Source organism: Apostichopus japonicus, chromosome 9 (assembly GCF_037975245.1).
Source record: "Apostichopus japonicus isolate 1M-3 chromosome 9, ASM3797524v1, whole genome shotgun sequence".
NCBI classification, from domain to species: Eukaryota; Metazoa; Echinodermata; class Holothuroidea; order Aspidochirotida; family Stichopodidae; genus Apostichopus; species Apostichopus japonicus.
The window spans coordinates 18,488,619-18,501,452 of record NC_092569.1 but is presented as its reverse complement, the minus strand read 5'-3'; the positions used below and the strand labels follow the sequence as shown (position 1 = coordinate 18,501,452).

Below are 12,834 nucleotides of genomic sequence, written 5' to 3'. Positions count from 1 at the left end.
TAACATCAGTTTTCTTTGTATCTATGGATTCAATGACCAATTTCCAGCTTTTAAGTATATGAAAGCGCTCCAAAGTTTCAATTAAGAATACTCAAAACGTGGTGCTACCTTTTTGTCCCCTCATTGTTGATAACTTTCTTCGTCGTTTGTACAGAGAGGGGGTGCAACCCCTCTGTTATCTTTGCCGATGAACTTATTTGTGTTTATATGCAACTGTTATGGAAAATTTCAAACGTACATGGAATACACAATATATGTATATATATATATATATATATATTTATATATATATTTATATTAATATATTTATATTTATATATTTATATATATATATGAATATATATTTATATATTTATATTTATATATATATATATATATATATATATTTATATATTTATATATTTATATATTTATATATATATATATATATATATATATATATATATATATATATATATATATATATATATATATATATATATATATATATATATGCGTTTCTGCACATGGTTAACTATGTCGGTGTTTTTTCTTTACCTGGCACCTTATAAAACACTTACCTAGGTAATCTAAGGAACGAGGAAATACGCTTTATCCTGTGCGTGTAACACATAACACTTAAAGAAAACTATTGAATTTCCCTCAGACTCTTCTTAGCGGCGTGACCGAGTTGGCAATAAAACACATCAAAAGAGAAAAAACAGGAAACCCACAGTGAAAAAGCCATGCAGTGCAAAAATTAAGGCTTTAATAAGTTATGTGTGGCAAAATTGCAAAGTTTTATAGTATTGGCAACTACAAATAATTACCGTAGTACTAACAAGACTGTACAATAACAGGTGTGCCTGTTTAAAATAAAATAAAATATTGAGTTTTCGATGGGGGAATTAGGATCACTAAAATGATTTATTTTAGTTGAAATATGACATATTTACAATAATAAACAAGTATGGATGTCGAATCAACGAAAAAGATTTATTGAATTCAAGAAAAAGATGATAATTTCCTTTCGTTAGTTGATTACCTCATCATATTGCAGTGGAGGGATTACAGGCGGCAAGGTGGAAATTGCCCATCCTCCCCCAATTTCCCCATACCTTGTGCTTTGTTTTTATCAGATTCGATTGGTATGCCACAGCAACACTGACAACTCTGCGATACGTTTATACTGCTTTATATGTCACGACACAGGCTATAATAAAGATTGATCCATTGTGACGATTATCATTTCGATCCGAAACGCACTGGTACTAGTATACTACTACTAGTACCAATGTGACTGTGGTAGGGGGTATGTGCCGGGGGCACTGGGGGCACGCCCATATTTTCCCAAAATGTAAAATGTGCCCTACTGGCAAATAAATGTTCCCCTTTGATGAAGCACTGTCTTTTGGATATATTAAGCCTTTGTCAATTTTAATATTTTATTTGAATTATTCACGTGCACCATAATAGTATTGATAGTATACTAACACATCATATATATTTAAGTAATGTGGCCGGTGTGTATTGGTTTAAAGCATAACGAGTGGTGGTTATGGAATGAGAAAGTGCCCCTTTGATGTTGTGCCCCCCACTATTTCGAAGCTTCTTACCCCCCCCGGTCACTGTGGCATATGGTTCTATGCATCATTCCACACAAGTGAGCCTCCCTCCAGAACTGCTGCTATCGATGACTTATACATCTGTCTCCCTTAGTCTTGGTCACTTGTTGATTAGTCAGCTCCACAGTTAATATTGACCATTTGTTACTTTTTATGTTGCTACCTAAATCTGGCAACACTTTTATGCAGATAGCATGATTGCGTTTTCAAATACACAACTAGTACTGGGATATAACCTATAACAGTGATTTATCAAATTCGAAAAGGTCTCACACCGCCTCCCGCTGTACCCCTCCTGCAGGTTTGTCCCTCACTTTCAGACCTCAAATTCCACATACGTCCTACTGCATTTTAGGTCATCGGTTCTTCGTCTATAATATAATAAATATTAGTTAATGCACCACAAATTAGATTGCTTAATTGTTATGCCACTTCTGAGGTTTTTTTTTTCAATTGCTTTATTTGTGTAGTTTAACGATGCCAAGAAATGAAAATTAAATATGACGTATGGTCTTGCATCATATCAATACCTTTTAAGGTATTAACTTGTACCGTACTGTAATGGTGCCATGTAATATGAACATAAACCACGTGAGTCACACTATATTCCCATTACAGGAATACTTATATGATAATAATATGTCTAGACAAATGAGTATGAGCATGGTTCCCTAGCAACACTGTACAATTCCGGATAATTTCGTATCTAGCTGAATTGTTGTAGTATGGATTCGAAATTCATTCCAACTTTAAACAGCAAGAGGTAGCTTGTTATCATGTTGTACTTGTTTAAAAGACATCGTGGGGGTTTAACCTCTCTGTTTCTCATCATTTGTATTTCCAGCAGCGTGTCTTCTCAAGGAGAGGTAAGTTTTTTCCTTTACTTTTATCTTTCAGTTTAACATCTGTCAAGTTACCGTTTCGATGTTTAAGTACTCAATTGATTGTTTTCGATCTGCAATGTTAAACCTTGTTACACTCTCTGTTAGCGATTTACTTTCAGTTGATCTATCTAAGAGTTAAAAATATTACTTCAAAAATGCTAACTAACAGTAATAAAGAAGTCGAATTCGATTAAGTCACACGTACTGGTTGTAAATTTATCGTTTCGCGTTTGAGTCTTCTATTACTATAAATAGTAGTATAGAATACATTTACCAAAGGGTATATTTTACATTATTCCCTTAATTTCTATAATAATGACTCTGTTCAAGAAACCATCAGACGGATTCTTTCCATTGAAGTACATATCATCAATTCATATAAATTTAATCTGCGTAATATAGATAAACTGTGAACAGTAAAATACATTGTCGTTAAAAACGAAAAAAAGCGGAGTATCTTAGTTAGCCGCGGTTTGTACTTAATATACTTGAATTATTGCGCTTTTTTGTGGCGTTGTTATAGAAACGTTATATTTTGACAGACACGGAGGAAATAGAAAGAAAAATTCAATATTAAAATAATATACCTTTAAATACCATAAATAGAAAATCGTTGCTTTTATATAGGCTAATCTACCACAGCAAAATGAATTGAAGAGGTTTAGAACGTTAAAGCAATGACCTATATTGTCTACTTGTCTTACTAAAGTATGTCTGTAATGCTCCAACCGATAATCTTACCCGTTAATACCCCAACCCTTTTTTCTACTTCTTTACTGATTAATTAACATTTACACGGCTAAACCGAGACTTTCTACTTTACGGCTACTTCAGTTGAAATCTAAGGTTGATCTATATATCATTTAGTAACTAAATTTCCCTTATCCACATAAAATAAAAAATTTTTATTCATATAACCTAAGATTTTTATTTTTCCTTTCTTTTGTTTAAATGTCTATATTGATGGCAATGGGAGAGTTAATTAATAAATACTATTCAACGACATTTTTTACACAACAAACATTTTATCTTACCAAATGCTTACGTTGTAAGTTTTACACTTAGATTAGTTATGATTAAGTGCTTTAATCAATAAATTTCTTGAATCTTGAAAATCCCGATCCGACCCATAAATTGAATTTACTTTGAAAAGTCTAGACTTTTCCGTAGACACCTGCTAATTATAGGAAACAACTTTTGACTCTACTTCTCACACGTTGTTTTAATATGTTGATGTACATATATTTAAATTCCGCTATTTCGCATCATGAAAATGTTACAAAATATTCAACAAAAGAGAAATCTTGACAACGCAGATTTGGTTTGCTAACATTTACTAACGAGTCAAAAAAAAAAGCAACAGTACTTTTTCTGTCCGTCATTTGGAGATATCGAAGATTCAGGCGGTGCGATTTTGAATAGATATCTGAGAATATTCAGCTTTGACGAACATATGCCTTCTTGAAAACTTTAACTTTATCTTATAAACACCCAGTGGATATGAAAGAGTCATTTTCTTTGAGTTTCACTTATTTGGTAAAACACACAATCTTTCTAAAACAATAGTCCTTTCTGTCTCTGGGAACGCAGTTTAATATTCTGTCACCCAAATTCTTCTTGATTTACTTTATTAGAAAATCATGATAATGTACCGTTGTAGTCTTTTGCAAATAGTCAATGCTCAGGATGCCAACTATTGAACTTAGAAAACTTGTCGAAATATCATGATAACGTATCGAAGTAGTTCATTTTCTTTTTTTAATTATTGTGTGAACAATTTTATTGAAAAAGACATTAGGCAGGATGCCTGATTTTGAACTTAGAATAAGTTTTCAAGTCAACTCTAAGTTATAAGACAATACATTTTGTTATCTCATTATTAAGTCAACCTTAAGGTCATGAACAGTTACTTTAGTTACATGATAATTGATAAATGCCTGTCAATTTTATTTTGTCGTCTATGCCCAGACAAGATTTTTCAAAATGTAAAGGACAATGTTTAAGTTAACAATTCTACAAAATACTTAGTAGAATTACGAAATAATGATAGCATTTTCTTAGAGGTAGTTTCTTCTCTAAAGTTAACGATGAAAACTAAAGGTTAACAAACCGCTGCAATAAACGTCAATCGATTAGCGTATTGTGTACATTTTGTTCTTTGTAATATCAAAAAGCGTTCTCGGTGGCTGGCAAACATGTTTAATCTACCTTTTCAAAGAATGTTTCGTAAGTTCTAAAGATGCATAGTCGATTAAAGAAAATTGTTCTAATTCCGTTACATTAAATACGCTGTCGACTTAATTAACTACTTAACTAGTATAATTTATTTAGGTTGTATACTAAATTAATGTAAATGAACAATGGCAATAAAGAAAATCAAAAGATATACTAACTTTACTCATCCAAACGTTGCTGTTGTAAGAATTGTCAATTGATTTAATCGCTGATGTCGTTGTTAGTTCATTGTTGCCACAAATTTTCATCTTTGTCAGATTTATCCCAAACAGCTGCATGATATCAAAAGAGAATTTGCTCTATTAATAATCCCGATCATTTAATGTGTGTAAAGGTTATATATTTTTTCATTGCCAGTACAAAGAACAATTTCAATTTAATCCAAATTCGCGAATACATAATGCAGATGCGAAATTTGCAAAGTATTTTTATGACCTTGTTTCATGTGAATTAATTAAATTAAACAATTTACAAGAAAAATATGTTATTATGAAGATTCTAACGGTTCTTTTATATAATTATGTTTTCTACAAAATTCTATCGAACGTTATTATACATTAGAACCAAATCTTTATTAACCAATAGGTCTTCTTAAAAAAAAAAATGTTTTAAACTATGAAAGTCATATCAAGAACGTGATACCAAATGGGCATATAGTAAATGTTCATTGTCTAGAACAAATTGATGGGCATAAAAACACTCTGAATATATGGGATATTAAAACAAAACAAAATATGTTTTCAAGACAATGCTAAACTCAAACCTTAACTTTCATTGTTTGTGTTTTGTACTGAGAGAGGTGACATCTTTATCGGATTACTTTTAATCTTCAATATTCACCTGAATTCACGTAAAAATTAAAACTGCTTATCATACTTATTGTCATACTCCTCTACAACTCAACCAAACTTTGTCGTATCTATATTGTTTTTCTTTTTGTATTCAATAAACGGCGGCTATCTACTAATACAGATACATGACTGCGTCAATAACTCTCCTCTAACTTGTACTAAAATAACAAACAGCTATGTGAAATGTTGCAATTTATAGATGAGAAAATAAAATAAAAAGTTAGACTAACCTAAACATAGGACGATGGAAAATAAGAAAAATGTAACGTTGACATATTTTACAATATAATTGTACCCTGTCCTTATTGGACGATCATTGTTAATAAATATTTTTGACCTTATTTTAGCCGGAACGTCAAAGGAGCATTAGTGACTACGGAGACCAAACGTTAAGTAAGTGTTTCTATCATATTAAAAACTTCAAAACGTGAACAACGTTGTAGCATTTTCTTACCCTTTTCTGCTCTCCCTTCTCCCCTCTCCTTCCCCTTTACCCCAACCACAAGCTAACCACCAAAGACGAGTGAAAATAATATTGTTTTTCTTTAAGATACAACTATATCATAACATTTGGAGAATTTCCAAACAATTATGAACGTATATAATATACAAATTGGGAAGTATCGTCAAATATATCATATGTTGTTAACATAACTAATGTGAGTATAATAAGTACTATGTAACTTCAATGAATGTTAATTTCAAAGAATGTTAATTTATAAAGAATGTCTCATGTTAACTTCTATCATATTAAAACTTCATAACGTTAACAATGTTGTAGCATTTTCTTACCCGTATATCCTCTCCCCTCTCCATTCTCCTTCCCCATTGCCCCAACCACAAGCTAATTTCCAAAGACGAGTGAAAGTAATAATGTCTGTCTTTAAGATACAACTATATCATAAAATTTGGAGAATAGCCAAACAATTATGAACGTATACGATATAAAAATCGTTTGGGAAGTATCTTCAAAGATATCATATGTTGTTAACATAACATTTGTGAGTATAATAAGAACTTTGTAACTTCAAAGACTTTTATTTTTTTTTTAAAGAAAGTTTGTTTACTTTAGTACTTTTTTGTTTATGAAAATTATGATGTATAGGATACGAAATTCGCTCAAAAAAACTATTGATCGCCTTTAAAATGAGGTTTTTAATTTGCTATGTATTATTCAAATGCTTAACTTACCAAATTTTTCAGGGATATAAGATAAAACGAGTGACTTCATTTACAAAAAAAATGGAAAATGTTTGACATAGTATAGACCAGTAAGTAATAGTAACTAGATTTTAAAATCATATCTTCGTAATTGGCCATGCCAAACTTTTATAACGTGATCAGGAAATGACGCAAGTGGTTGTGAACATTGACAAAGTAAACAATAAAGGTAGGCTATATGATCTCTGTTGTCAAATAAGTGTCTCCGAAGTTATGAAACCTCTTAGCTTGATGTAAGTTATGCTTATGTTGTGTTACCTTTTCCTTTTAGCGTCATCGTTTTTCCTCTACCAACGTGCTGAATATCCACGAGACTGCCATGAAGTGCTAAGCCAATGTCCATCGTCTAGAAACGATGGTGTTTACGTCATCAAACCAGACGGCTATCCTGAACCTTTTGAAGTATCTTGTAACAACAGTCTAGGTGATGGTGGATGGACGGTAGGTGTTGTATTTTATACTGTGAATATTGTATTTACATTGCAAGATTTGTCACCACAATTGAAATTATTCTTGTTGAAATAATACATTTCTCATACTACAGAACTTTTCATATTATTATGATGTAATAATATAAGTTTGATGTTACATTGGGCTCGGCAAGCTTTACACAATATTTATGTCTTACAAAAAGAGGTTGGTCGAATCATCTGTCATGCTCTTTCGCAAAAGCAGTCTGCACCATACTTATATTCCTACATGGTTTTCCAATACGTTTCAATACTTTCCACATATTCCTGACTTCAATAAGAATACTAAATTGGCGAAGATGACACAACTCATATATTGGTAATATTTATATAGTATTCGCATCAATATACATTTGGTGTGGTTTGTAAGTGATTTTAATTTGTTTATATTATCTCATTCTTCTCTTCCTGCAGGTTGTTTGTTCCATGTTTCAGTATAGTTCTGCCTTTCTTTTGTTTCACACTAGTCTTACAGTTAATAACTAACGGTCTTGCAATTCAATCAGTTTGATATTTTTATGTCTCAAATGATTTCAACAGGTCATACAGAGACGAAAGGATAGTTCAATCAACTTCAATCGTACGTGGGACGAATATGAAAACGGTTTTGGTTTCCTTTCTCATGAATTTTGGCTCGGCAATGAGAAGATATCCTACATCACCAATCAGAGGAAATATCAGCTCCGCATGGATATAACTACAGAATCCGGTTGTTCATTCTTCGTGACGTATGAAACTTTCCGCATCAGTGACAGCTTCAGTCATTACAAACTGGTTAGCACTGGAGAGTATACCGGAACAACAGGTGGGTTATTAAACTGATACACTTCTTAACTGGACACGTTTCTCGCCCGAAGTGACATTTAATATGTTTGCTAACCGTTAAACAGTGAAATTAAAATATTGCGATTTTTGCTGTTCACACATGTTTCAATAATTCGATGATATTAATATGTTTGACCTGCGTTGCCATACAGAGCGGGAATGTTTCGCTTACTAACGATATACTTCCCACCTGAACCAACCTGACATCCATGCCATTAACCAAGGTATCTTTAGATGAATGAGCTCGTAGTAATATTTAATATTCATTTTGCAGCCTGTAAATTTACTTTAATGAGCACGTTGTTCGCCACTGCTATCAAACACTTAGCTCAGACATAGTTTCTTCATAAATCGATGTATTTTGTTCATCTAGTAAGGGCAGAGAGCGGTTTGCTATTTATTTCCTTGGTTTATTTAGATATGTCATTTAAGCTGTGAAGCATGTTTCGCATTTTTATACAATATCAAATGATAATTTATGAACATGATGTGTTATTGAGATCAAAGATCATCGTACACTTTGCATAGGGCTTTCCTTTTTGATGTCGTAACTTAATCGTTATTACTATTCCAGACCCATGCATCGAGTGGTGTCCCACCAACAAGGTTCTCAACAGGTGTAAATGCGAAGGTTCATGCGCCGATCCTACATGCACCGAATCATGCTCTAGCACACCCACTTGCGTTTGTCCCGATGGGTTCTTGATGGACGGGGAAGACTGTATACCTAGAGAGGACTGTGGTTGCTTCATAGAGGAAGCGGAGAAAGGCCAAGGAGTAGTCCTAGCGGTAAGATACCATTTCCTAAATGTTTACGTATCAAACTAATTTACAATGAGAAGAAAAGCCGGAACAAAACAGTTATTATAGTGCGTGAAATGATAAATTTTTAAAACGTAAAACCTTTACCCTGCAGCTGCTCTAATTTTATGAAGGAATGTCACCTATAACTGTTCATAATGCCTCGACATGAAACATTGAGTATTCCCATTGAAGGATATTAGTATCATGTATCTACTTGAAACGCTCACCGTTTTATCTCGTTAGGAAGGTGAAGTATATGTGAACCCTTCTTGTACCAAACGATGTTCTTGCAACAGCGGTCTGTTAAGCTGTGACGATACATACCGGTGCAGTCCCAATGCTAACTGTGAGGAACGACGAGGTATATTAAAGTGTTACTGTAACACAGGGTACACGGGGGACGGAGTCCTGTGTACTCAAGCCACTTCCCCAGACTGTGGTGGATTTAGAGGAGAAATATCAAATAGCATCCAAAGTATACAACCAGCTGGGCAAGATGTGCCATTTCAGGTCACATGCGATGCCACAGATGGAGGAGGCTGGTTGGTACGTAACTGATTGTCCATGCATGTGTTGTTATTTCAAGGATGAATATTGGTAACGTTCCATTCATTTAAATATCGTAGCCATTGTTGCACTTCTTATCAAGTTCACAACTGATTATAGAAGGATATACAGTGGTCCATATGGACGCTATAATATATTAAATCTCACCAAAAAGGTTGTTAACTTTGAAACTTAGTCTAAAGCGGTTCCTGTCTTAATGTAAGGGAACTGGGATAGTGGATTTGAGGGTCTATCAATTTGATTGATTTGTGTTTCCTGTATCATGGAAACATTTCTGGTATGAATATTTCTTTATTTTATCATAAGTATTATTTAAAGTAAGTCTAGATTATATTCGATCAAATTGGAAAGTCATGTATATTTCGTACTATATAGACGATAATTATAGCGATTGATTAATGGAGTTATATTTACTAATGTACAATTGTAGTTGCCTAGACATGTCTTGTGCGTGGTTATTTAAAAAGAAACTGCTTTGAATGAAGAGATATCCAAATCGAAATTCGATCCTAAATTCATTTCATCATATGCATGAAAATACAAGCTCCACTTGTACCGTTGGAGAAGCAATGAAATATTTTTGACTTTTGCATCTGCATTAATACCAAGTTGATGAAAATGTATGATAACCCTTGCAGCAAAATAGTTACCGTTCATTCGAGATCGATAACCAGCTTTTTTCATGATTAAGTCCTTCTTTTATTTACTGAACTTACAGGTTTTTCAACGCCGTGTTGATAGTAGTGTCGACTTTTTCTTATACTGGGACGATTACAAAGATGGTTTCGGCGACATCGATAGAAATTTCTGGCTTGGCAATGACAAACTTGCAGCGTTGACGAGCCAAACCCAATATGAACTAAGAATAGATTTTGTTTCCAAATCTGGAGAACATTACTATGCTAAGTACAGTTCCTTCAGCGTAGGCAATGAGGGAACTAATTACTTACTCAGCGTCAGTGGTTATGACTCTTCCAGTACAGTAGGTGAGTTCTTCTTCTTTCCCAACTACATTAATAATCTGGTGTGTCTGGTAGTCAAATACTATTATAGCTAAATGACCTATGATTGAGAGGACTTCTTTCAGCGGTTATATGAAAAATGTGTACTCACTACATGATAATGACAAAGTGATTAGCAATATAAGGTCTTTAGTTTTGGCGTTTTCGCTATAAACTTTAACTACCACAAGCTAGAAGCTTTAAAGATTGACAGAGAAAGCAAAAACTCCAATGAGAATCCACTATTAACCTTAAATTAAAAAGAAGCAATATCATACGTACGATAGTAGCTATATGTGCTGTATATTAAACTAGGCGATGATATTAACATGTCATTGTACGTAACAACGTCAATTAAACATAATTTCACTGCATCGAGATGACTGGATGCATCCAAGATCGGGCGAATGATGGATAAACCTCGAAGATATTTATTTTAAATGTCACTGTTCGTCGTAGCTTCTCACCAAATTGAATTGGCCAGGCTGAACATATGTATTTTTTTAGCATACCGTAACAACCCAGTGTATATGACAGGGAATACCAGCAAGAAGTGTGAAGTAAAATACATGGAGCTCCACGATCACAAATGTCAAATGGATATGGCCATTTAGGTGTGCTGTTGTAAGATGATGCTATCAGATTCTTAAAATGTTGATGCAGTGCAGCCTTTATCTCCCCCCCCCAAAAAAAAATATATATAGGGGAAATAAATGTAAACATAAAAATTTGATATGAAATATCCTCTTTGTGATTGGGAGAACATTGTAATTTTAATCTGTAACGGCTGCAACCTGTCATTTTTAAATTAGCTTTCCAATGTCAGAAGGAAAACAATAAACCAATAGTCTAGCGATATCATCTTCCAAAATATTGTAACTTTGATTTACAATGGTTAGATATAGCAAAGTGATTTATCAAGAGGGAGAGAGGTTATTCATTTTAGATTATCCAGAGTGGTGTAACTGAAAACTTAATCCCGAATGGAAGTAAATAAAAACCGGCGTAATGTCACACCATCATCGATATACAGAACAATTATAATATAAAAAAATAATAATTTCCTTTAGTTCTATATAATGAACGAAAAACAAGTACGTGTTCAACCGATGTCTTATGTCAAGTACCTCCAGTGGCTCATGACGATAGCTATACCGAACACACGATCACAGTATCATCACACAAGGGTGTGTTTTTGCCTACAAAATATTAGTCCATTAACAAAAATTGGAGGAAAATATCAGTCGATATGTCCACATCGTACTCACCGTACACACCGTATGTCCTCAATCTAGCATTACGCATTCAAAATGCTAATATGTATGCGCGATTACATGTTTTGACCCTGTCACAATATTACACAACAACTCATACAGAGTGCAGCTCGTGGGTACAACAAAAAAGAGAAAGATAATAAGGATAGCAAACTGTCAGATTTTAATAATTAATAGCTCCATGAAATGACCAGTCAATATTTTATAATACTATCAAATTGTAATCAATTATCGCCATCATTTTGTTCTATAACTGTTCATGATTTCATACACTCTTGTTTTCTCCTTACCTAGGTTACGACGCTATGCGTTATCACAATGGTGCTGAATTCTCTACACAAGATGAGGACAACGATGGTTATTCTTATTATGATTATGCCGATTATTTTAGTAGTGCATGGTGGTACGATTATTATTATTATTATTATTGTGACCTCAATGCACCTTACACTGGATCTTTTACCATCTATTGGTATAATTTCCCCGGTGGTTATTATAACATAAAGTCAACAGAAATGAAAATACGGCCTCGAACCTGATGAAGTTTTGAAGACACCAAGCGAACAAGACGTACAAAATACATTTTGTGGATGTTTTTCGTCCACAAATCGTCCTTAACTTATAATGTGAGTAACTAATTCAACAGTGATTCCATAATGCAACTAGTTTTGTGCTAAAGTCTACCCTACTGTAAAGATTTAAAATCCTCAAATATTCTGTACGTTCGATGCATTAGTTTCGATGAACCTCGCTGGCCAGAGTATTACAAATAACAAAAAAAACTATCAGGACAAGACAAAAGAGTTAGCGAGGTTTTGTATTTACAGAAACGTTTGAAGAGTAATAGAACCATGAGGGAATTGTAGTAGTTCTCTGAATATATTTAGAATTTAGATAAATGTTCGACTTCATTGGGAAAGGTTGCGTGTTGGCCACTTCTGAATCACTGTGGATAACGATTTTATAAAGATAAACTAGTGAGGTAAAGACTTGACAATACTGAATAACAACCAATTTGGCATGTGACAAATCTGTTAAAATAAATAATCATGAACAAATAAAGAATAAATTATGATTTGTTGTCTTCTTCTTTATATA

General features: G+C 33.3%; 2 protein-coding genes across 3 annotated transcripts in view; one reads left to right on the top strand and one right to left on the bottom strand.

Annotated features, from left to right (window-relative positions):
* The window catches only part of LOC139974225 (uncharacterized), a 29,304-nt gene extending 16,493 nt beyond the window's left edge, over nt 1–12,811 (top strand). The window contains exons 1-8 of one of the 2 annotated variants that reach the window (XM_071981230.1): nt 2,339–2,470; nt 5,922–5,967; nt 7,067–7,236; nt 7,806–8,070; nt 8,665–8,879; nt 9,138–9,440; nt 10,180–10,447; nt 12,031–12,811. In XM_071981230.1, the coding sequence (XP_071837331.1) occupies nt 2,381–2,470; nt 5,922–5,967; nt 7,067–7,236; nt 7,806–8,070; nt 8,665–8,879; nt 9,138–9,440; nt 10,180–10,447; nt 12,031–12,275 (1,602 nt within the window). In that variant the 5' untranslated portion in view covers nt 2,339–2,380 and the 3' untranslated portion in view covers nt 12,276–12,811. Of the gene's footprint in view, nt 1–2,338; nt 2,471–5,921; nt 5,968–7,066; nt 7,237–7,805; nt 8,071–8,664; nt 8,880–9,137; nt 9,441–10,179; nt 10,448–12,030 lie in introns of those variants that run through there. The other variant, XM_071981231.1, reaches the window with a different exon arrangement.
* The window catches only part of LOC139974237 (fibrinogen-like protein A), a 77,452-nt gene that overhangs the window by 50,092 nt on the left and 14,526 nt on the right, over nt 1–12,834 (bottom strand). The gene's annotated exons all lie outside the window — the stretch shown is intronic.